General features: G+C 39.8%; 1 protein-coding gene across 2 annotated transcripts; it reads right to left on the bottom strand.

Annotated features, from left to right (window-relative positions):
* Nucleotides 1-624: 624 nt before the first annotated feature.
* Nucleotides 625-23,904, bottom strand: LOC117541781 (rho guanine nucleotide exchange factor 18-like). 2 transcript variants are annotated; one of them, XM_034208969.1, is made up of 21 exons: nucleotides 23,678-23,904; nucleotides 17,757-17,817; nucleotides 17,510-17,632; nucleotides 17,061-17,167; nucleotides 16,759-16,899; nucleotides 14,934-15,184; nucleotides 11,237-11,362; nucleotides 10,924-11,041; nucleotides 10,527-10,778; nucleotides 8,360-8,436; nucleotides 8,020-8,201; nucleotides 7,542-7,597; nucleotides 6,979-7,158; nucleotides 5,236-5,373; nucleotides 4,751-4,842; nucleotides 4,599-4,661; nucleotides 4,436-4,483; nucleotides 3,733-4,212; nucleotides 3,075-3,381; nucleotides 2,348-2,455; nucleotides 625-1,581 (listed from the first exon to the last, which is right to left on the bottom strand). In XM_034208969.1, exons 3-21 carry the CDS (start codon nucleotides 17,569-17,571, stop codon nucleotides 1,430-1,432), a joined length of 2,940 nt encoding a protein of 979 aa, XP_034064860.1. In that variant the 5' UTR covers nucleotides 17,572-17,632; nucleotides 17,757-17,817; nucleotides 23,678-23,904; the 3' UTR covers nucleotides 625-1,429. The 2 variants fall into 2 exon arrangements, with proteins under 2 accessions (XP_034064860.1, XP_034064869.1); XM_034208978.1 differs by lacking the exon at nucleotides 4,599-4,661.
* Nucleotides 23,905-25,265: the final 1,361 nt, after the last annotated feature.

Genomic DNA, 25,265 nt, shown 5'->3' with positions numbered 1-25,265 from the left:
ATGTGATCTTTATTTTGTTATCACAGGGTATGTATTTTACTCACAGTACACATGAATATACCACGCATACACTGATACTGGGAGTTGGTTTTATGTTTTTGCTATACCATAATCTTTTTGTTTTTCACATGCTTTCTAATGTAGTAAAATTAAATAACAAGAACATGTTGAAAATGTATCGAATGTTATTTAACCAAACTATTCAGCTCGGGAGTAATTTTACTAACTACGGTCCGGATGTTTTAATGAGTGTGGAAGTGAAACGGTACTCAAGGTAACATTCCCCAACCATGTATTTTGTGTGTATATGATACTTCATCCTACCTAAAGCCATACTGTTAAATATATTATATTATATAAAAACTAAAAATGTATGAATAAAATGAAACTAAACTTATTGAAAAACAATTGTAATATTGGTTGTGATTTGCTTCTATCAGCCAGCCTAGATGAATGTGGATGGATTTGTGTTACATTGAAATACGTCCACTGGATAACAGGAAATGAATGTGGAAAGTTAAATGAAAAGCACCTCAGCATCACTTATGGTTTTGAGTTACTTCCAGTTTAGTTTCTTTGAAAACATATAGGTTTTCTTCAACATGAAGCCAATAAACCAAAAACTGAAGTCAACAATCTTTTATTCCAAGAACCATTGGTTGGTATTGGAAATTCAAATTAAAGAAAAAAAAGACAAAGGTCTATCATCAACATATTGAATTATGCCAGAATCTTATTTAACAGGGAATGCCACATATATAATTATCTTACATTCTTATAAATGCTTCCCGCAGCCGTTTAAACGAAAACCAACCTGAGTCGCTGTCTCCAGTCAGGAAGTGCACTAAACAGCTGATATTACAAACAATAGTAGGTTCATTCACATAACTTTTAGTTTCATGATTACAGGAAATACCAAAGAGCGAAACTACAGGTCAAATTCCTCAGTTATCGGATTCACTCTGCAATAAAGTTTGTGCTTGGCACCTTACATCTAAAATGTATCATTAAGTAAAATAAAAGTAAAGCTTAGTAGTTAAGACATGAGTGCTAATGGTAAAAGGCAACCTACTTTCATTTAAAATAAAACAAACAACTTTGGCATTTAAAGGTTTTGTTTCAAAATGGTATTATATATATTCTCAATGTGCAAATGGGTTGATCTCTGTACATATTTTATATTTTTACAAAGTCCATCAGTATTTATTTACTTTTTTGACCAATCTGTAAGCAAACAGCTGGTTTCCAGGGATAAAATACCGTGATGGTCCTCTTCATGATGGAGACGTCTTTCGGTCATGTCCAATGTCTTTTATAACATCCATCAGTCTTTCCATGTGTGAAAGTCCTTGTAACAGCTCCATCAGTGTTTCATTTGAGTTGTTATGGTGGACAAGGCCCGGTCCAGACTCCAGAGTGTAGTTGAGGATTAAAGGAATATTACCTTCTCTTTGCCTGCTACCAGAATATCTTTGGGAAACGGAGGCGGGGGCGGTGGGGGACCATCGTTGCTCCTCTTTTGCGTGCTGAAGGACTGAGACGTTTTCTTAGTGCGAACAGATTCTGGTGGGTCAAAGGCACCTGGAGGAGCAACACACGGATGAATAATTGTCTTCAGTAGGTACATGTAAAGTCACAGCAACACCTAACCATATAAACCATTCCTGCCATCTCTGCACTGCATGCCTAATCTCCTCATCCCTGTCGTAGGAGTAATGGTACACAAGCATATATACCAAGTGTCCTTTTTTGTGTGTGTGTGTTGGGCCAGGACAGTAATGTATAGCCATATATCAAGATAGTGTTTCAGCTCGTATCCTGTTCTGTTTGAGATGTTCTATCATCACGTTTTAACCTTGCGCTGTCCTGTTTTTGGTCATCAAGCACCTCATGAAAGTGGCTTGAACTCACAAACTTAATCACCAGGTTGCAGATTCTCCACAAGGGGGAGCTGCTAGATTACACATGCCAACCTGCACCATACAGGAAAGAAAGGAATGCATCTGTAGAAGTAGTAATGTTGATGTCTCCACCTACAGGCATGGCAAGTAGTAACTACTGCACTTGTAATCCTTCTGCAGCTGCTGCTTTTCTGAGAATTCACTTTCACACTCTCGGTAAAACACTATAATGAATCAAAACTCAACATATACAGTCACAGTGTCCCCTCTAAACATTTATGAATAAGGCTTTGATTAAGCTCTAAGAATTCAACACCCAAGTTCAAAGTTCAATATTCAACACTAAACATAGACCTTAGTAAAATGACATTGCTTATTTTAAATGTTACTTTTGGAGCTGGAATTTAAGTCGACAGGAGGTATGATTCTTGATGACTCGTCTGTACCTGACTGGTAGATTCTTATTTGGGGACTGCCGGTGCGTTTGGCTCTCAGACTGCTTGTTTCATTCCCCATCACTCGGATGGGCATCATCTGGCTCACGTCTATAGAGGCTGCGGGAGGAGAGACAGGAGTGGGTCAGTGCTGGAACCATGCATGTTGACACATTAACCAAAACTTTAAGGACATTTGAATCGGAGGGCTAAAAGTTCAGCTGGTATTATGGTGTGTATTTTTGTCAGCTGCAACTAAATGTTTCTTTACAATAATAACTACATTATGTTTTGGTCAATGGCTGTAAATGTTGTTCAGTCTGTAGACAGAGGTGCAAGTAAAAGTAGCCATAATAAATTCTTCAAACACTGATAAGTCCGGCATATAACATTTTACTTGGTTATAAGTAAAAAAGCATTGTAACAAATATATACCTAAGTACCAAAGGCAATGTGCATTTTACAGGTGGTGATGGTGCAGCTTACCTTAATCACATTTTGACTGCTGCTGATATTAACCTATTACTTTGTTTTAATGTTTATTGACTTATCGTTTGTAATTGCTAATAATACAAATCTGTAAAGTAACTTGTAACTAAAGCAGTCAAATTGACGTAGTGGAGTTAAAAGTACAATTCCTTGCGGGTTGCCCCTAGTTGTGTTGCTTTTTTCTTTGCTTGTAATGTTACTTTGTTTACATCTGAGGAAAAGGACAATAAACCCAGGCCTGTCTCCTGACCTGCACTGTGCGTTCTCTGGTGGGACCTCTTGGTCTTGAAGCTCTTCTCTTTCCCCTTGGACGCAGCGGCCAGCTTGGTGGGGATCTGCTGCAGTAGGGATGCAGGTTTGTGCACCTGGTTGGTGGTGCTGATCAGGTGGAGCGGCAGCTCGGGCTTGGCCGGCTGGGGGCTGATGCTCTCTCTGCGCTGGGGCACCTTCGGAGGGACTTCCAAGGTATTCGAGTTGGTGGGTAAGACGTGCGGGTTTGAATTTAATGTCCCACCTCCGTTCACTACACTTCCCCTGAACGACTGCAGACTCCGCAACTAGAAAGAGAGGAAATGCAAAACTCAAACTGTTAACTTCAGGGAGCAAATTAAACTGATCGCTCATTTGACTTCTACCTGTGAAGATTGAGTTCAGTGCTTTTGTATTTTACTCCAACAAAATGTTGATACTTCAAATATTTAATATCACATTTAATTTCAGCTTTCTTAGGCCATTGATCATCAAAAGTTTCACTGTAATTCAAGGCTCAAACAAGTTCTGATTATCTCATAATCCATATTATATAGATTTAGCTGACTAAATGTTACTCAACTAAATGATACTTCGTGGTGGACAGATAAGCACACAATAAGTTCATAAACAGGTATTAATCAAATCCAGTTCTTTACTTGTGAAGGATCATCATAGTTGGAGTTTCCTGGCATCATGTTCTTGTATTTCTCCAGCATGTGCTCCAGACGCCTCCTCTCTTGATTCAGACGCTCCTTGTCCTTGTCCACGGACCTCGTGGACTCTCTGAGCCTCTCCAGGTCCTGCTGGTAGTTTTCCTTCAGCTCTTCCAGCGCAACCCTGTCCTCGTTCAGCTTCCCCTCCCACATCAGGCAGTCCTCCTCCCTCTTTCGCAGCTGAGCCTCCAGACTCTCGGTCTGAACCCTCTGCCGCTCCATGTCCTTCTCCCAGCGCTGCTGCACCTCTCGATGCTGGACCTGCTGCTTCTGCAGGTTGGCCAGTTCCTCCTTCTGCTTCTCCTGGTTGCGCTGCTTCTCCTGCTCCAGCAGCACGCTGCTGTAGTGACGGGCCGGCTGCTTGCTCTTTGTGTGGAAAGCGTGCAGCAGCTCAATCTGGCTGTCCTGCTGGGTGATGATTGCCTGCACGTTGACACATTGAATTTAAACATCACATTGTATCTAACATCGGAAAACATACCATTCATTATTGTGATAGAACACTAACGTTATTCTTATGTTAGGACACGTTTAGAGTCACATACAGCGAAACATTAAAAGACAATTTTGCAAAAATAAATAATAAAATTAGTGTGCCTGCTGAATACAATATACATATTTAAGAACAATTTACAACAAGTCTTACTTCTAAACTGTAGAGCCTTTGTGCAAGCAGTATCACCCTGTCACACACCTACAGAAAAACAACAATACACACCATAATACCATTAGTGACAGATATAAATATTTATGTACGGATGAATAGGAATGAGGAAAATAACAAAGCAAATAAGTATTGGAAGGGTTACCTCTGCTTCAGGGAAATGTGCGGAGGTTAATTTGCAGTTAGGATTTTGTGTGTCATCTTTGGCCTTGAAGCAAAATAGCACAAGTAATGTAAATACTTTAAACATATACCAGATGAAATAACATGTAGATTATTTTAATATGTCACACTCACAAACTGGTCCAGGCTCTCAGAGCTGAAACTCTCCTGGAGTTCAGGCTCACTCGATGCTTCGCTGCCATCTGGCCTCTCAGCTTCATCTCCATCTGAGAAAATCAAACCACACACATCCAACGTCTACAGTTACCTAATCCCTGTGAACGTGTGGGATCACAGTAGGATTGAGCCTAGAGTAAGAAAAAACTATGCAATACATGTTTATAACAAATATTAGAATACTGTATTTTATACAAAAAGTGAGCAATATGTTAACTTCCCCAAATTATGAATGAGTTCCAAATAAAGTTGCTCTATTCAAATGCATAACAACAGTTCTTGATCCTGAAGTTGCACATAAATAAGTCAATAAAACACATCGTTTGTTAGCTTGTCAGTGAATATGTTAGCTAAATGAATTGCAGTCACTGCAACATTTATTTGTTCAGTGTAAATATACTAATATTAGCATGCATAGAAATAGGTAATGTATGTCTGCTTACTTTTCATGGCGCTTGCAGCAGGGTTATTATCAGCTGAGGTCTCGCCCCCCCACAGCAGCCCCTCCTGTGTGTTACTCCCGTCAATAACAAGGTTTGGGTCTCTAATCCTTAAGAAGAGCAGGTTCTGCAGGATTTCCACTGCAGACAAAAGACAAAAACAACTCTTTAATCTCTTCCTGGAGAGAACTACTGAGCACTCTCTGAGTCAGTACTTGGCTGTACGCAGGGTTCCCACACCTTCATACACATCGCATTTAATGTGTGGAAAACCAGGCCTTTCCCACACATTTAAGGACCCACGAGGGAACTGAGAAGGTTTTTTTTGTTGTTGTGAGAGCTAGCTATACAGAAGCCAGTGATTCCCGCAGAAATGAAATATACTTTGGGGGAACGACTCGGGGCGGGGGTGGGGGGTCTTTTTTGTGGTCTTCTTTCACACACACATCTTACCAAGTGTGTATGAACATCCTCACAAACCAACAAAGAACATGATCTATATCAAATTTAAGACAGAAAACTCCACACTGGTATCTGATCGTCAAATCACCGGATAACTTTATTTTAACTATATACAAACTGGTGAAATTTAGGAGCGGGGCTAGTCCTGGTGGGCTACCCAGGCTGAGTGACAAGGTGGCATCCAGGAAACTGAAATTTACAGGTCACTGCCATCGACACCAGGAACTTCCAGCTGGCAAGTTAGTACTCTGGGAGCCAACACACGGGCACCGACCAAGAGGGCGCCCCACGCCAACATACGTGGAGGTGCTGAGGAAGGATGTGGGGGTGGAAAGCTCCACAGAGCTGGCCGGGTGTATGGAGGACCGTGAGGATTGGCGAACCCGTTGGCAAACTCGTCTAAGGACGACCTAGTAGTAGTAGTCCTTGATTGGCTCAAGTTCACACCTTTTTAGGGGCGGGGCTAGTGATGTTGTCCCAGGGATGCTTAGGAGTTGATAAAGGAGATAATCCCACTGACGTCATCATTTGATTCCAAAAGTGGGTCTGGACTCGCGCCCATAGAGGCTGTTTACCAGTATAATGGCTCCCCCCAAAGTATAATGTATGGGTGGCTCCCCCCAAAGTATAATTTATGGTTTTTTAAGTTTTTTTTACTCACTGAGCACTCATTGCCACCAATGCAAATGCAAATGAGTGCTCACTGAGTAAAAAAAAACAAAAAACACACAAATTATACTTTGGGGGGAGCCATTATACTTTGGGGGCCCCCCAAAGTATTAACATGCTGTGGGAATCACTGCAAGCTAAGAAGAAGGCTTGAATATATTGTGCAAGTTAAGCAATATATTTCTATTCTATTCTTGCAAAGAATATATAAATATAATAACCGTGTGTATAACGTATTTTCTTCTATACAAATCTCTTAAAATCAATCAACTATGGATTGTTTTATGGCATGACAATGTTTTCATAGCTAACCAAATTAGAACAAATAGAGAGCCACAGTGACGCGTCTAAAACCCGGAAGTAAGCTGCGCATCGGTTCCTTCGACAAAAAACCAATGCAATTTCTCCATAGGATTTTAGAAAATAGCTCGAAATAAGGTCTGAGGTTGACACACATTTAAGAGACGGATCATGTTTTGTTCAGTCGGATAATCTCCACATGTCTACCCTACTTTTATAATGTTCTAATCGATAGATTTATGATCGATAGAATGCCGTTTTATTAATCTAACTATGACAAACAAAAGTGAGAAGAGGAGCTGATTTTGCTCTTACCCTCATCGATGGCTCCTTTGAGCAGCGTGGCCCCCTGCTGGAGGGGGGTGGCGTCTCCTCGCAGCAGCAGCCCTTTGTGGGGGGTTTCCTGCTCCGTCATCGTCTGGTAGAGAGCAGCGAAGATCTGCTGCTTCTCTGTCAGACTTTGCACTATCTGCTTATCCCTCACTCTTAGAATGTCTAAAGGGCAACAGCAGAAAATGAGTAACATGTCTAACTTATACATTTAGTGGAAATGCAGAGAGAAAGAAAGATATCATACACACTGATATTTACAAACTCCCAACACTATGTAATGAATGATGCATCGCGTAAATATACAAGTCTTCATCATAGGAGGATTTTTCTTTTACAGCTTGCAAACCCTAGTCTCGTTTTTTCCTTTATGAAAACAGTGTTACTTTAAGGCCTTTAAGTCGGCTAAGCAGGCTCACTAGAAGCTGTGGATAAACACATTGTTCATCCTCTAGACACGTCTATGGTGAGAAATATATTTGACTGAATGAGTCTTAATTGATATTATCTCAATTTAAAATAAGAGAGAGTAGCCCCGTCTGTCTTACCTTGGTATTGTTGCAGACTGGCTGTCAGTTCGCGGTACTGCTGCTCTTCTGGATAGCTGCATCACACAGACATCTTACTAAGTATAACCATCATCGTAATACTCTATTCACTCTCATTACTTATTATATGCACACCTATAAATACCACATTTACAATATGTCGCAAAGAGAAGGTGGTGATGATTAACATTTTGGCAACTCAATGATATTCTGATTTGAATCAACTTCAAGCCAAACAAATGTACTATAATAAACTAAGAATACACAAATCAAATTGTTTACTGTTTGAAGGATTTACTGCCATAAAACTCAATGATGATGCTCTTTCACATGTAATGTCCCTACATCAAACAACATTAGGTATACATGCTTATTCACGACTGTTACAACTTTTCATAGCGGTCTACTAAACCAGAACATTTGGTGAACATCCCAATAAACCCAGTTCTGATCTTTTTTCTAGAAGTCTTCAGCTTACCGGTTCACAGCTTCCCGAATCAGCGCCATCCATGCGACGCATTCCTCTCGGGAGCGCGCGTGGATCTCGTACATCTCCGGCAGACTCGTTGTGCACGCACAGATAAGGTACATGGCTTTGTCCTCGTTAGCCAATTCCCTCACAATCAGCCTTTGGAGGGAGATCACTGGTGGTTTGTTATCCTGTATGAGCCACGATAATACAGCAGGTTTTTATAAATGTGATATTTAGAAACACGGTCTGAGATGTTAATGTAACAATTTGATAAAGTTGGAACAAAAAAATATCAACCTTTTTCCTTCTTAGAATAATAGCTTGTCAATGTTCTAGCTGAACTCACCATAGAGGCAAATACAAGCTTCTGATCTTTCTCCTGCAAGAGGAGGATCACGTCTGACAGCAGCACAGCTTGGATTTCTGCAGGGAGACACAAACGGCATCAAATCAACAAGTGCTGGATGTTCTAAGTCAAACTGCATGGAGGGACTTGATACATGTCTACTGTGCATGTTGTCTGACTGTTCATTTAATTTCAAACCTTTATTTATACAGATGAATCCCATTGAGATCATTGATCTCTTTTTCAAGGGAGACCTGCTCAAGTAGTTCCACATGAAACATAAAAACATAAATAGAACAACAAAAGGACATCATACAGCATACTGTTAATCCTCCACACCTCAGTAATGACTTATTGTCAGCTTTTACAAAGCAATTTGCCAAGCAGTTAAACTACTGTAGCTCAGTGCATGCCATAAAACCGCAAGTTCATAGGTTTGATTACTGCCTTTGGACCTCTGTTATGGGACATGCCTCTTCCCTTTTCATTATATATCTATGCCGTCATCTGGCGAAGAAATGCCCAAAAAAACACCCCTGTAATACTGCAGTAATTCAGTGACCTTCCACTCACCTATGGCATCATCCCTGTAAAGTTGTGTGAGGAAGTATCTTTTGTCATGTACAAAAGGGTGAGACATTTCAGCAAGAACCTGAATGAAGTTCATATTTAATTAAAAGTAGTACTTGATGTCTTGTTCCTCCTTCTTACACTGCATTAAGGAACAGGGAAACAAAAAAGCTGTTTTATAGTCTAGTACAGTGGTTCCCAAACGGTGTGCCGTGAGGCAAGTCCGGGTGTGCCGTGAGATTTTGTGACAACCATACGTTATTATTGCAATATACAACTACACAACAAATAATTATTTTTTAATTTACTATATCAGTACTTTGTAGGTTTATATGTACGTAATCTGCGCGACTTGTGCATCCATATCTCCACGTGCAGTGCTGCATAAACATGGCTGAGTCAGCGATAACTTTCGAGGGGTGGAGGTATGCGCATTATTTTGAGTTCGTCCCATAGACTGTAGGTGTAGGTTCGTCCGAAGAATATACAGGAATGTGACGGTGAGGTGCAAACTGTGTCCAGGCCAGAAGCTGTAAACACCACGTCAAACCTCAACAAGCACCTGCAAAGAATACATGCTAAAGTGAAGCTACCGCACACGCTATTTGTTGTTTGTTGATATCACGTAGTCTGTTCTTCTTCTCTGTCTTCCGGTTGTTGCCTGTTTTGAATGACAAATACACACTACCGCCGCCTGCTGGTAAGGAAAGTTATTGCCACTCACGCATGCGCAGTTTGTACGTGCTCGGCGAGTAAAGTAACGAGTAAAGTAACGAAGTAGTGTAATATATCTTTTTTGTAACGACCCCATCTCTGGAGTTGGCGTTCTCTACTCTGATTTACATGAAGAACAACAGGAGGTCACGGCTCTCTGTTGAACAGGACTTGCGAGTGGCCCTCTCCTCAGTGCCACCAAGGATTACAACATTCTGCGCGCCCCGACAGGCACATGTATCTCACTAATTTGTAAGTCGGCAAAATATTTACAATAGCACATGTTTCAATGCTGATTGCTGAAATGTTACATTTATAATTTGTAGTTTAGGACCATGCAGTGCAGCTTCCTTGCATTGACAGTTCTCCGTGCTGAATTTCTTCTGAGTTTCCTTTGCCTCATTTTTAATGTTGTGACCTGTCTGGTTTAAATGAGTGTGTTGCTGCTTTGATGAAGCCTAATTTGATAAAGTTTCAAATTCATTTCTGAAATACTTCATTAATAAATATTTCACGAGTAATATAGTTGTCTTTGTCACATTTTATTTGGCATTAGTAAATAATTCTGCACATTTACAGATATTTTACATGATATGAGTGATAACACGTGTTATAAGGGCTATTTTGCACAATAGGTGTGCCTTGAGATTTTTACTTGTCCTTTGGTGTGCCTTGGGCACAAAAAGTTTGGGAACCACTGGTCTAGTAAATGCTGTGAGCGAGCCAAGTTGTCAGGGAACCAAGTCAGATCAGCCAATTAAAAAAAAAAACTTTTTCATTTAAGATTTATTCTGCTTATAATCAGAATAAGTAGCCAAACGGATCACTTGCATAACTGTGAGAAGGGGAAATTGAAAAGGACAACACCAACAAAGTCACAAACCTTTTTGTCTCCCGGAGGTCTTCCAGGTGACGGTGCCTTCGTGCAGCAGCGTCCTGTTTTCCTGCAGCAGATCCTCTCTGCGGAGAACTCCTCCGTTCTTCATACGGCCCTGAGATTTTGGCTCCAGGCGCTGCCCGATGTCTCTGAGACGAGCGTCTTTCTCGAATTCACTGACCTGGGCGTTCACCTGGGAAATGTTGTCTTTGATCAGCGCCAAACCCTGAACCAGAGACTTGTGCTCTTCTGTGTCAGCTGAGAGAAGCAGAGAACACCTTATATATGAAACCATTCCAGCAAGCATTTGTATTGCAAAAGCCAATTGGAATTCAGTTTAAAATGTTATCTGAAAGTAGTATACTGACTTATTGAGATGCAGATACGTGTAATGAGGTGTTACCTTCTGTGTTCTGTATGATTCGCTCCAACAGTACTGGATATTTTGTGATGCGTTGAGTCACCAACAGAAAACACTCAGGGACTCCCAACCTCCGCACCAGAGGCAGCTGACCTATTTTCTGTTTTAAAATAAAGAACGTTTTTTTTTCCAAGACATTCCTGCCACACACTATTTCTGTTAGTTGCCAATGTCAAAGATACTTTTAGAGAGGCAACTAGTTCATTTCAAATTCTTCAACATGCAAGCCTCACTGGCGTCGTGTAGAAAATCGTATCCATGTATGTAAATTGACCAATGAGTGAATGTTGCTCACCCTAGTGAGGATCTGCAGCTTCTTGTTGTTCTGCACCAGCTCTTTGTAGGAGCCGATGGATTCAATGTGGTTACCGCAGAAAAGACTGTAACACCCCATCATTCCTTCTCCCAGTGCACCTGAGAACTAACACAATAAGGACAAAATAAATATACGTTTATCAACTGGATATGACTTATAAGCAAGTTCAATCTTTGTCTGTAAATCCTCTTCTCACTGTAATGCTACAAAAAGGAATAATTCTGAACACAAAGCTCTGGTGCATCTGTGATCCTAAACACATGTGATCATTCCTGGGTTTATGGATCAAACATATGCACCTGTAGTCCCTGTATCACACATACCAGCCATTCCCATGAACACCTGTTCACTCACTCAGCACTAAGTGACAGAGGTGGAGAGAGATATACTGAATGTATACTGAACATACTGTATAAATAAATAGCACCATAAACAGTTATTTATACCTGAATATTCTACATATCAGGTAATGGTGACCAATTAGTCTGTCAGTTGGGATCTGAGCCCCTGGAAGCAATGGTTGAAACTAGGGGTGCTACAACTAATCGATTAAAATCGATGACCAAATTAGTTGCCAACTAATTCAGTCGTCCATTAGTTGGTGACGCCATCACGTGTGTATTACGCGCCGTTAAGCTCCTACGTTATCTTTCTTTTTATCGGTACTGGAGACATTTAAAATATATATATGCAGGGCTGCACCTCCCTACAGGCCAATCACGCAGGCTGCATGGGGCCCCGCCTTGCGCAGGGGGCCCCGCCCAGAGGGCCTCAGCTGCTGTGCGCAGTTCTCCGCGCAGTTCTCTGCGCACCACGACATGAAGAAGGCAGTCTCTGCATAGCATATAGGCTAATGGAGATGCAGTTATTTCCAGCATTCTTTATTTACCATTCATTCAGTTATGCCTTTTATCTGCTAATGTACAGGAGGAAGAGTGATACACTGTCTGTCTATTGGCTTACATCACAGTTAAAGTTTACAGCCTAAAAAACATGGAGCATTTTTCCCCTTTTATTCATTTTTATGTCAATTTGCACATTTCATGGTGATGCTCTGCCTCTCCCCTTAACTCCTAACAGTCATCACCATGTCAACCACAACACAGAGAAATACTGATAGAAATGTGTGTGTAGTTGTTGATACATTGCTGACAGAGGGAACTACATTTGAATACAGATTTAAGAGATATCAGTTTTGAGCATGTCATAAGCATGTTTTGTCTTGACTATTACAACTATATTATAATACAATATAGTATTTATATTATTGAATTGATTATTATTAGTAGTAGAAGTAGAAGCAGTTTATTTGCATTAATTATATTGTAATCTTTTTGAGGCTAGTATTTGGCAGGAAATGCAGACGTATTCACCTGTAAATGCATACATGCACATTTACCATTTACCTCACTGTATAAAAAAGTAACTGTTGATAATAATAATAAACAGGAATTATATTTGCAAAGTAGCCTACTTTGTTTCCAAAACATATTTTTTCACTCCTGTCGGTTGGGGGGCTCATCTCACAATGTCACTTGGGGCCCCAAGTTGGCCAGGGGCGGCCCTGTATATATGTCATATGTATTATTGGTACATAAACATTATATCGCAGTCTTAGTTTCGCCAATTCGTTTCTAATATGCAATAAGACAAAAAAAATGCGTCTATGATGTATTTTCGATCTTTCCAATCCAGGCATCTCTCTCCCGTCTGTGTGCGAGGGGGGCGGGGCAGTTTACACACACGCGGCTGCTACATGCAGCAACACACTGTGGGGATGGCGGAGAGAAGCGCTCCAAGGTGTGGTTAAACTTTACCCGTCTTGAGGTGGACAATGCTCGTTGCCAATAGTGCAATAAGTGTTTAGCATGTAACGGCGGTAACACGAGCAATTTGTCTAAACATTTATCAAAAGTGCTCCACATCCAGACGGAGAAATGCACCGGGTTCGACTGTCTTTCTAGCAGCTCTGTAGCTCCATCCACGAGGAACGTTTCCACGTCAGGTGTTATGTATGCTAGCAGCAACACACGGAGTTAACTACATTATACAAACCTGGGTTAATGATTAGAGGTAACTGAGTTACTCTTTATTTAGTTAAAGTTTCAGCTATTCTGTTCACAGTTCTGTCATCAGATTATTTAATACGATTTGTTAAAACATTGTTGTTTCTTTTGATGTGAAATATTATTTATTTAATTTAAATAAAAAGCAATGTTCATTTTGTTCACAATTTGTTTAGTTAAATTTAATAATATTTGTATTTTTGAATCAAGTATTCATCTTTATTGTCTTCATTGTTAGTTTCCACATGCCTAAAACAACCTCAAGCTAAATCTAAAAGTTGATGGCTAAATAAGAGGGTTTGAGAAATTGTGCAAGGCATACAGTAATAGTCCGAATAGTTGATTAATCGTTTCATGAATCGATAGATTAATCGATTATCAAATTAGTCGTTTGTTGCAGCCCTAGTTGAAAGTAATGCATGTGCCCATTCTTTTTTAAATGGTAAAAGGTCATTTAAATATGAACATGTTGCAACTTAATGACAGCAGAGTTGTAGGATAAGATGTCTGACAACATTTTAAGGGAGACTGTTTGTCGTAGGCCTCTGTGTAGAAATGTAAACATAGCATTTAGGAGTCATAAACGTAGTAAACGGTGGACCTGAGAGTAAAGGTCCAGATGCATTTGTAAGCAATGGTTTCAGTACAAACGTACAAGAAGAGAGGAGATGCAGTGCGCTTGGGAACAACACAATTGTTCAATGTTATCCACATGTTTGTGTAAAGTTTTCAGACAAATTCATGATCTTTTTATAAACTTTCTGGAATCCTTAAGAATAGCCCAAACTCCCTGCGGTTGTTTTGAAGAACACTTGTATGGAAAAGTACATCTCAATCGCTGTGTTTTCTTTAAGAAACATCCTGTTATCCTTGGGGTCAATTTGACCCCATTCAATGTTTAACGTATCTAAAAAAATGGTTCACATTATTTTTTTTGCTTAGCATTTCATGACTTTTCATAATTTAGTGAGAACTAATGGGTAAACATCAAATGAACATGAAGATCTTTTCTAAATGTCCTGTAAGCACTTTGTACGTCAATTTGACCCCAGGTTATTTTAGTAGTATAAAAGCTATAAAAATGTCAATATTTTACACATATTTGTGTAGATTGTGTAGGATGATATTGAGGTGACTATTACATGCAAATGTATCATTGTAAAACAAAACTACCCTCAGCTTTAGTTATTGGTTCTTTAACAACATCAAAAAGATCTTACTTTAACATTTTATTTCAGTCAGGGAGATTTTATGGTGATTTATATATTTTTCGATAGTCACATAATAGGAATTCTGGATGTATAAAGGGGTCTGTGTGGGGGGGGGGGAGGTTGGGGTAATGTTTTATTTAAATGATTATTTAGGTAGTCAACTAAGATACCTAAAGCACCAGAGACATACATGTTGGTTACAATTTGGAATATGATCATTGTTTTGAGTTGTAAACTAACTAACTAACTCAAATTGACCCCAGAGGATAAAGGGTGTAAAGTAAATGTGAGGATAACAGGAGGGTCAAAGAATCCCTCTCTTATTGAACACATCGATTAAAGAGGATCAGTTCAAATGATTGATCATTTACATAAAAACCTGCTTTCAAAAGACCCTACCTGAGAGATGACAATGTCCCCCAGTTGTGTGATCTGGTAATTGTTTGTGCTTCCTTCCTCCAGACTTTGGTGTTGGTGCGCTTTGAGGCAGTTAAGGAAGTGCTGGTGGAGGTTGAGCAGCGTTTCCGCTCCAGGGAAGAGCCGCTCCAGCCTGACCTCCTCGATCAGCGCAGACTGCCTCATCTCGTGCAGGTAGACACGGAGGAGGATTTTTAAGGTGCGTACATGGTGCATCTCCGTCTGGATCAACTCTAGGAAATACAAGTAAAGAAGAGTGTCTTGATGTGCGGGTTGAGAAGGAAAACATAGAAATATTTGTATGGGGTACATTAAGAGAAGGAAGGCAAACAAAGTCATGCAAGTAAATATAAGTAGAAACACTGGAGAAATATATTCTTAGATGAATACAATTGCAGTTGAAGAAGTATTTAGACCTTTTTCTTGGATAAAAGAAGCAATACCACAGTGTTAAATACTCTTACTTAAATATTGAAATTAGCATAAAAGTAAACCTATATTGCAAAAGCCAAAGTGTCTATTTTTTAGTATGACCTATTACTAGTGGTGCACGATAATTATCGGCCCGATAATTATCGGTCCGATATTAGGAATTATGACGTCATCCCGATAAACCCGATAACAGTATTAATAGCCCCGACAATATACAATATATTTTTTGGGTAAAAAAAAAGAAAAAAATACTGCGGTGTGGGTGGATTGGGATGAGGGGCGCTTGTTTTTCACTCGGCTCCTCCCGTTTTGCCAGTACTGTGGTATTAGTGGTTTAGGAAGAGGGGAGTTTATCACAAATCCAGCGCTCCCTAACTCATGCCTGGCTGTGAAGCCAGGACAGTAAACAAACATGTCGTCGGTAATATGGGACTATTTCAAAGTTTCAGAGTTAGATAGTTCGCTTGCAATTTGTATTAACAAATGCAATGCAGAAGTTCCACGAGGAGGGAAAAAGGCAACGAGCTATAATACTTCCAACCTGATTAGTCACCTGAAACATCGCCATCGCTACGATGGTGTGTTAAAAGCGTACGAAGACGCCGGCGCTGCTAAATTAGCGGCGAATCCAAAGCCAGCTGCAAAGGCACCGGGGCTTTTACCTATCGACGAGGCTTTTGAATAAGGCAAGAAGTTTGCCAGAGACGACCCCAGGGCTAAAACGATCTCTAACTTCATCATAGAAATGATGGCGCTTGAGAGTCAAAACTGTTCTTGGCTTTGTTTTGTTCATAGTAGTAATGCTCATGTCATTTGCTCACTACTAGTCTTTTTTTTACCACCAGGTGTGCAAAAACTACAGGTACATTTAATATATATATATATATATTATATTATTATCGGTTATCGGTATCGGTCTTGAGAAGCAGGAAGTTATCGGTATCGGTATCGGTCTTGAGAAGCAGGAAGTTATCGGTATCGGTTTCAAAAAACCAATATCGTGCATCCCTACCTATTACTGAATAATTCATGTTAAAGTGCAATATTTAAGTTAGTGACGCACAATTATAGGTGAAGCAAGTACCTCAAAAGTGTACAGTAACTGGTTAACTGTAGTTCGTTATATTCTTCAACCCATTATTGTTATAGCAGCGTGGTTGAAAAGGTCATACGAGTTAAAATAAGCATTACCCATCATCATAATTACAGGCACTGTCATCTCTGCTTAAATCGTGCCATCACTGTGTAAGATGAATCTCCTTCAGCTGGTGATTGACATGAGAAAGTTCAGTCTCTGTACTACACTAGAAAGGTCATACATGATTACTGTTTTGGAGGGATTTGATCAGATTCCGATGTAGCTGGTGGAAATTACCATAGATGACGTCCTGTCTCTTCACGGCCTCTTTGCTCAGGGCCTTCAGGTAGCTCTGGTCCACTCCCACGCTCCAAGACTCCGCCTCCAGGCTCTGGAGGTCGTGCTCCAGCTCGCCTTGCAGCAAAGCATAATGGGAATCTGGTAACACACAGAAAGCCACATTAGGACTTGTGTAACCCGAACAAATATTGTGCTCTGTGTTCATATGAGTATTTGTTTCAATTATAAAAAGTTTGTTTGTGTTGGTGGTACAGGGAGCTTTCAGCAGCTTCTCATCGATCCGACAACGACTCACTGACCTTCGAGGTTGATGGGCTCAGCCAACGAGGAAACCAGCGACACAGCGTCTTCAGATGAAGGCTTCAACCGCAGGACGTCCACCTCATCCATCTTCACCGGATCCAATCTAGTTGGTATGTGGTGAGATGAACCTCAACATGTAACAATGATATCAGTGTGCAAACATTCAGACACCGTCAGTGATCTAATCTATCTGATGCCAAGTGTAACACATCCTTGATGCCAAAAGGGGGAAATGCCAGTAAATACAACCAGAAACATCAGATGATTTAGAATCAGTTACTGTAACGCTTTTCTTTATCAGAGTGACGATGAATGTAAAAAAAAGCATGCCACTGTTTCCAGATAGCAGCTATACAAGGAGATTGTCTTTCCTTACTGTAAATGTCCCTGAACACACAAAGGGTTCTTAAAGGAAAATGAGTTGTTCAAATAGATGTTCACCAACCTTGTGTCGTTGTTAAAGGAGGAATCAGGTTGAGCAGTGTGTGTTTTAGGGGTGACGGTCATTCCTGGACTGATGAGACAGGCATGGCCATGGGAGGCCGGGGGAGAAACTCTCTCCCCAGAGCTGACAGAGAGAAAAACAGACTGTAACAAAGACAGAAAGATCCTCGCCCGGTACCACATTAGAAGCAGTGAGGTTTTACAGGATTAAGATTGTATTACTCAACAGGAAGTGCAAATAAACATACCTTTATTATTTGTTCCTGAAAGCTCTTTGCTGGCTCACAAGCCCTCAGACAGAACGGGTACCTACGCAAGAAACAGTACACAGTTAATTTCACGGTGCTAAATCCAGACAACAAGCAAATGTAACACTGGAGAGGGAACAGGTTTGACAAACTGGGACAGACTAGCCCTTAGACAAACACACAGCTGTACTACAAATGAAACAATTAATTAAAGGGAAAAGTTTGTGAGTAAATGTATACAAACTTCCTTTTCGACTTGAATGGGACATCACAAGACATGAATGTCAACAAGCCTTGATCTGTGCAGCATTTCCGTGTGACTGTGATATAGGGCTGTGCAATTAATCGTATTTTAATCGCGATTACGATTATGGTTTGCGACGATTATGAAAACAGCATAATTGACAAAATACGATTATTTTGCTGGGTGCGCTTTCGCCCCTCCCTAAAAGCCCACTCGGCCACGTGGGAGTGACATGTGTTGTGAGTGTTCAGCGCGAGCGAAGATGTCAGAACAAGAGCAGCAACTCGTTAAAAAGAAGGGTACAATTATTTCCACTATTTGGAAGTACTTTGCCATTACATTTCACATCGCTAAAGATATGTGCCCTGTTAGCAACCAGGGCTTTAAGCAACTTGTCAACACGTTGGACAAGCGTTACGCGATGCCGTCTCGGTATTATTTCAGCAGGTCTGCGCTGCCTGCACTATATGACAAATGCCGTGGGGAAGTTGAGAGAGATGTGGCTTCAGCTGACTACTTTGCCACCACAACAGACCTATGGTCTAGCCCAGGGGTGCCCAACCAGTCGATCGCGAGATGTGTCTAAAAATAGAACAACAATATTCTGTTTTATCGTTAATGTCCTGTAACATAATCTTCCTGTGCCAGAATAATGCACTTGAACGCATCAAAGCTTTGTGATTGGCCGGCGTCACCCCTGTGTCGGGGCGTGGCTGAGGGTCTTCAGTACAGGTGGCAATATTGTCACCTGCCTGCGCTCATCTCTGAAACCAGACCATGTAAACAGGCTGGTGTTTCTTGCGAACAATCTTTAAGAGATGACATGAGCAGCCCTACCAGCATTTGCCATGGTGGCCTAAACATTTTTATTTGGTCTTAAATTGTAGTTCAACATTTATTTCCTGTTACTTCTGGACCATGACGGTGGGCCAGCCTTCAACGTTTAACTTAGTGGAATATGTTGAATATGTTTTACCAAAATGTTGGCTATATGTTAAGGAGTTTTCAGTAGGTTGTGACAGTGCACTGCAACATGTTTGATTTCATTTATTTTGGTCTAATTTATTTTTATTTATCATATTAATAATATATGTTTAGTATGGTTTTGGAAGTGCGCTCCAACATATTTGATCTTGTTTATTGGTAAAATATTATTTGTTTTAAAGTTCAATAAATGGTCAATGAATAATCGTCAAAATAATCGTGATATCAATTATTGACCCAAATAATCGTGATTATGATTTTTGCCATAATCGCACAGCCCTACTGTGATACATGTCTGCTGAATGGGGTGTTAAAACATTGCCAGATGCTGCTATATTCATCCTATGACTGACATCCTTTCAAATCCAGCTTTGAAGAAAAATCTTTCCTCATTTCTATTTTTGAATGACTCTAAATAAAAACAATCTCTATGTCTGCAACCAAGAGTGACTCAACTTGTTTTATATTATTGTTTTCCGTGTGTACACTGTTTCCTCGTGAGACTGGTAAAAAAAAAAAAGGGAGAAAATCCTGTTAAAGCGGTGGATAAAATCAGGAGCAGAAAATGGAGAACAAAAGTCGGCGTTTTGGTCGGCGTCTGAGTGAATTAGGTGCTTAGTCAGAAAGCAGAAAGCGGTGTGTGTTCTGGTGTTGGTGCAAAGGCCCTCAGTGACCCTGCTGTCTGTGTATCTGTGTGTGTGTGCACGCTAATGAGAGTCAATGAGACAGACCCACTGTTGTGTACTAAGGCCTCCACCTGCCTTCAATGCAGCGGTAGCAAAGCTTTAGGCAAATAAGACCGAAAACAGTTTGTGGTAATATCATACTGCATTCTAATTGTATCAAAGCAGCAGCTGGTAAAAGTCAGACGCACCTAAAACAAACACACAGTTGTTTGACTAAAGAAGTTGGGACACAAAGTCACACAGGAGTTGTCCCGCTAGCCTCTGGCCACCTGTTCGACACACAACCAAATGTTTTACAGAACAAGAGTAGAAACTATGGTATCAACTGCTTAGAAAGGCTTACCAAACCTTATATTCATAATAGCTTCACTATGCTACTAGAGGTGGGTGTTTTTTCTAATACACTTGATATGGGTGATATGGGCTCCGCAAATAGACGATAAGTACAGGTAAATAAACCCCCCCACCCTTCAACTATCGCTAAAACATAGAATTACAATTGTGATATTTTATGAATTGCTTAAAGCGAGCAATTGACTAAGACACAAGACTAAGATTCAGCCATGCAAGCACCTTAGGCATAGAAGTGCCTTGAGCTAATGCAGTGGTTCTCAAACTTTTTCTGTCAGGCCCCCCCTTTGGAGAAAAAAAAAAGTCGAGCCCCCCCAACACAAATAGTCAGGCTCAGTGGCGGCGCCAGAGATTTGTTTTGGGGGTGCTGTGGGGTAGCTTGACGTTTCATAGAGGGTGCTCAAACATTTAGGGTTTCCCATTAATGTACCGGGCGCTACAGTGGAATTTTCTACTGCAACACTCCCCACGCATATACACAATGTACCCGCAACTGTTACAATGAAGGCTCGACAATCAGCTCACGGCATATAGGTGTAAGCAGGGGTCAAGTGCTATTTTTATAGGTGGTGTGTGGACCTCACATAGGGTTGCCCCCAGGAAGATTTATCTTTAAATATTGAAGTTAAATGCATCAATCTGGTGCACTTTGAGAGCAACATGAAGAGATCTATGGATACCTCTCAACACCCAGATGAAACAGAACTGTAAACAGATTTACTTTTTCTTTATGGATATTTTACAAATCACCCTTTTAAACTTTATTCTTTTTTTACTGTCATATAGTATTTCATACCTGTTTTTCATTTATTCTCTTATTTTTGTATAACTATAATGATCATATAAAACGTGTGCCTCGGAAATAATTGTTTACATTAATGGTGACCAAAACGTTTGAGACTCACTGAGATAACTTAGACTAAAGTTAACTTTCTAAACACTCAGAGAGTCCTTTAGCTCACTGAGCGTCTCAGTCTGACAGGAGAGGACTCTCCTCCACTTTGTTGTTGAAAAAACTCCTTATATCCGTTAGCGTAGCTCGCTAGCACCAGAAGCTAACAACAACGATCTCCGGTACCGGTGCGCTCTCGCTCGCGCACACAAAATGGCTTGTTCCACACACACACACACAGAGCCGAGCTTTAATGAAATACAGAGACCCAGACGTAATAGTAGCTACTGTACTGCATCATATTATTTTCGATTAAATAATTGTTCAATTTATGATTTATTTTTTTTTATAACCATTTTTCCTCCTGGTCTCTCGCGCCCCCCCTGGCATACCTCTGCGCCCCCCACTTTGAGAACCACTGAGCTAATGCAAATGTCACCATGTTTACATGCTCACAATAACAATGGTAACCTTTTATGTTTACATTACGACGCAGGTGACAATAGAAACATTCACCAGCTCTTGAGATCATTCTTTGTGGACCAAAGAGGGGAAACGATGGACAGACAGACCAACCAGAAAAAGTTGCAATACACAGGGATAAGACATGGATTTTAGCATGAATAAAAAGGCCAGACAATCAATAAATAATCAGTTATTTGCCCAAAAAAAAGATGAAGCTGTAATCTAGTCTCATATCTTGATACTCCTACGATCTCTTCTGCCCACACATTTCTTGTTGGGTTCTCAAAATCATGGGGGAGAATCACACGCCCCAGACTGTATTACAATACTCCAAAAGAAACATATATTTGTGATAAGATTGAGCCATTTATTACATGTTAGCCTTTTATTTTATTTTTCTTATCATACTATAATTTAAAAAGGTTACAATTCTGAAAACATAGTACTATTTGGAAGCAATATAGTATTTATAGTTACAGTTATTTGTGTCTGTATAGACATTGTTGTTCTCTAAGGACATCAAAGCAACTCTTTTAAAGTGAGGCCCAGAGTTAAGCACTTTTTTCCCCAGGCACTTACGTATCACATTTCTTTCTTTATGTTTCCAAGCTTCTTCGTATGCTATTAGCTAACTGTGGTTGTAGGTTGAAACCCCTTGTTGTGAGTGACAGCCACACCTCAAATGATTCACCCACACTGGGTGGAAAGGGAACAGAATAGCATGAAATACAGGTCATTCCCTGCTAGAGACAAAACAAGACCAGCAAGTCTGCCAAGTATCTTGCAGAGGACAGAGAGACAAGAAGGAAAAACTGCTAAATGCAGTTTGTGAAATGTAGTTTCACTGAGAAAAACAACAACAACAACACAATTAAAAACAAGTAAGAGCTGTTGATGTTTCAACATGACAAGACAAGTGAAACCGACCATCAACGGTTATGATCCCAGAAACTTTACCCTTTAGCCTAAAGACGTCACAATAGCTGATACAAAGAACCAAGTAATGTGAAATGCTCTTGTTTCTTACAAACCCTGGGGGGTAGTTGTTTCACATCATCACAGAAGTCTTTTTCTAAATCCACAAAAGCTGATGCAAAAGGCATAATAAATAACAAATAATGCCGTCACATCAACCTTGACACAGTTTGCTCATTAACTTCTCGACACGGTCTGTGTTTTTGTAATGTTGGTGTAGTGTATAAATCATAGGTGTAAATGCATGCCAATCTGTTTCTGTCAGTGTGAACAGGTGAATTATACCCTTTACCAAAAGTGACATGTGTGTGCATGCAATGCAGTATTTACCCTGTGTAACTTACAGCACTTTCTAAGTGTAAACATATGAGACTGTCAAACAAATCTAGTCTCTTTGGATCCGATACCCTCCATGAATGACCTTGTTTAATAACACATTTGAGCTATTTTACTATAACTTATGTAAGCTGTCCATTCTTCATGAGCTTTTCCAAATGTACCAAATAATTGTAGATTTGTACTGGATTTCTTTTTTTCAAATAGTATGAACATTATTCAGAAAACTCTTTAAACTTGAATCACACTGAATATGTAGCCTGGGTTATTGTTTGTTTATCTTGCATTGTGGTTAAATGGCAATACTGTTTTATTTGAAAAATACTGCTCACATTAATGTAATTTAGCCATAAGGTCTGGATGTTTCTGTACTCAAAACCGTAAGGGGATTTGTGTTATCAACGGTAGGGTATGTGAGGAATCCCAAGGTGACAGGTGAGAGCTACTGACCTGGATTCCTAACATTAAAATGAGCCATTATAATGTCGGATTACTGAACAGAGACAGGTGCTTTGTCCGTTTTGGGAGATAGAACAAGCAGGTCTAGAGTTGAGACAGCTGTGACAGCAGGTTGCTACTTGTTAGCTACCTGTGTTTCCCAAGGCTAACATTACCAGTTGATAAATGGAAATTAAATTGAAGTTTCCTTAGCTAACTTTCATAATGTTACTAAACCGACGACAGCAACGACACATTACAAAGTCGTTATTTATTAACCTCAACTTAGAGTTAAAGTAACACATTAGTGTCAGTTTCCCATGTCATGTCGAGTTAAATAAGAAACAAAACACAGAGGAAACAGCTTTTGTTTCCATTATGGCGACATGTTTATAAAGTTAGTTAGCATGAGTAAAGGTAGCTAACCTTAACCCATGCTAACAAAAACATGCTAATTTACGTTGCTAACACATTTTAACATTAATCACCGTCGTGTATCAACTTGTCCGCCATATCTAACAAGAACAATTAAACAATAGTTTCCTCTCACCTGGTGTTGAAATAAAGCAGCAGCAGCAAGTTTTTCCCACGGAAAGGCAAGATATGGATTGGAATATATTCCAACAATGTCCAAAATAAATGAGACACAGTGAGGATGCTTCAGGAAGAACAAGTGCACACATTAAGATATAATGGAGGTGGGAGGCATGGCTGGAGGAGGGCGTTTTAAAATCCCAGCCTCCTCTGGATGAGCCCTCCTTCCTCCTCTGAGCATTGTGGGAATGGTTTAGTTCAGTCAACACAATCTGCAGGTTCATCCAGCAGGACCGACAGCTGCTCACATTCCCTTTAAATCCAGTGGGGGATGTAACTTACTAAGTACATCTACTCAAGTATTGTATTTTAGTAAAACATTTAGGTACTTTTAATTTACTTGAGTTATTTCGTTTTGTGCTATTTTATACTTTTACTCCACTACAATTTGTTGGCAAATGTTGAACTTTTTACTCCACTACATTTATTTAACATATTTAGTTACAAGTTAATTTGCAGATCTATGTTATTAATACAAAAATGTTAGTCAATTAATACATTATCATATATTTCTTAAAGGTTAAGCCACCCAGTAGTAATTGAAGTCATTCAAATAGACCACACTAAGTGCAACATTGAACTGATGACCACATTAATGCATCAATAAGTATAATACAATACTTTTAAATATATTATGAGTACTTTACTTGTAGCAGAGTATTTTAACACTGCAGTAGCCTATTGCTATAACCTGAATACATCTTCCACCTTTGTCTAAATTAGCCTACATGATGCATGCTTGTGACCTTGCATGCTCCACAGTAATTATTTGGCATTGACATGAATTATCACATTACATTTGAGGATGACCTTTACGGTAAGAAACAATGACACCGCGCCCAGCACGCTAAGGGTGGAAACCTGTTTTATGTAGGCAACTAAAGGGAATGCAGGTAGGCGCTCAGGTAAAATGTTCCATTAAGCATTTTTTTTTTTTTATCAAATTGAAAACAGGTGGGCAGTGGTGTCATTCTGTATAGTAACAATCTGAGATTCTTGAGTTTCCATTTTATGCTACTTAACATTTCTACGCCACTAGATTTTGGGGGAAGATATAGTATTTTTAACTCTAGTTTTATAACTTTAGGTAATTCACAAATGAAGATCCTTAAAAAAAAATAGTAGCCTAAAATAGTACATGAATATACCCAGCCAGCAGCATATAAAGCAAATTAACTTCACCTTTACCAGCTTCAACATTAAAGTGATGAACACACATACATGCCTCAATAATTATAATTGACTAATTCATGTGTTGTTGTTTTTTTGCCTTTAAGTGAATCTACAATTTCATAACAAGTGGGTGACTCCACCTGCTGGTTAAGAGAGTGTGCTATAAGTGAAAGCTCCTATAACCACACTTGGTGCTAAGAAAGTTGTGTCAAAGAAATTCACTATAGCTTTGAAATACTTTGTTAAAAGTATCTTTTCACAACAGTAAAAGGAATAATAAGAGCAGCCAAAACCTAACCAAACTCTTTCAATATGCAAATACACATTGTAAGTGAAGCTCATCTGTAACACCATATTATTTACAAGCTCCT

The sequence above is a fragment of the Gymnodraco acuticeps genome, unplaced genomic scaffold (genome assembly GCF_902827175.1).
Source record: "Gymnodraco acuticeps unplaced genomic scaffold, fGymAcu1.1, whole genome shotgun sequence".
In the NCBI taxonomy this organism is placed as follows: domain Eukaryota; kingdom Metazoa; phylum Chordata; class Actinopteri; order Perciformes; family Bathydraconidae; genus Gymnodraco; species Gymnodraco acuticeps.
The sequence above is the reverse complement of the archived record's forward strand: the minus strand, read 5'-3'. Positions and strand labels throughout refer to the sequence as shown.

What these genes read in the sequence shown, in the direction of transcription:
- LOC117541781 (XM_034208969.1), bottom strand. Translation starts at nt 17,571, where the DNA reads ATGACCGTCACCCCTAAAACACACACTGCTCAACCTGATTCCTCCTTT. An exon ending in TGAGCCCATCAACCTCGAAG is followed by an intron (nt 16,900 to 17,060) that starts GTCAGTGAGTCG and finishes GTGTGTTACCAG; the next exon opens with ATTCCCATTATGCTTTGCTG. An exon ending in AATCATACAGAACACAGAAG is followed by an intron (nt 10,779 to 10,923) that starts GTAACACCTCAT and finishes TGCTTCTCTCAG; the next exon opens with CTGACACAGAAGAGCACAAG.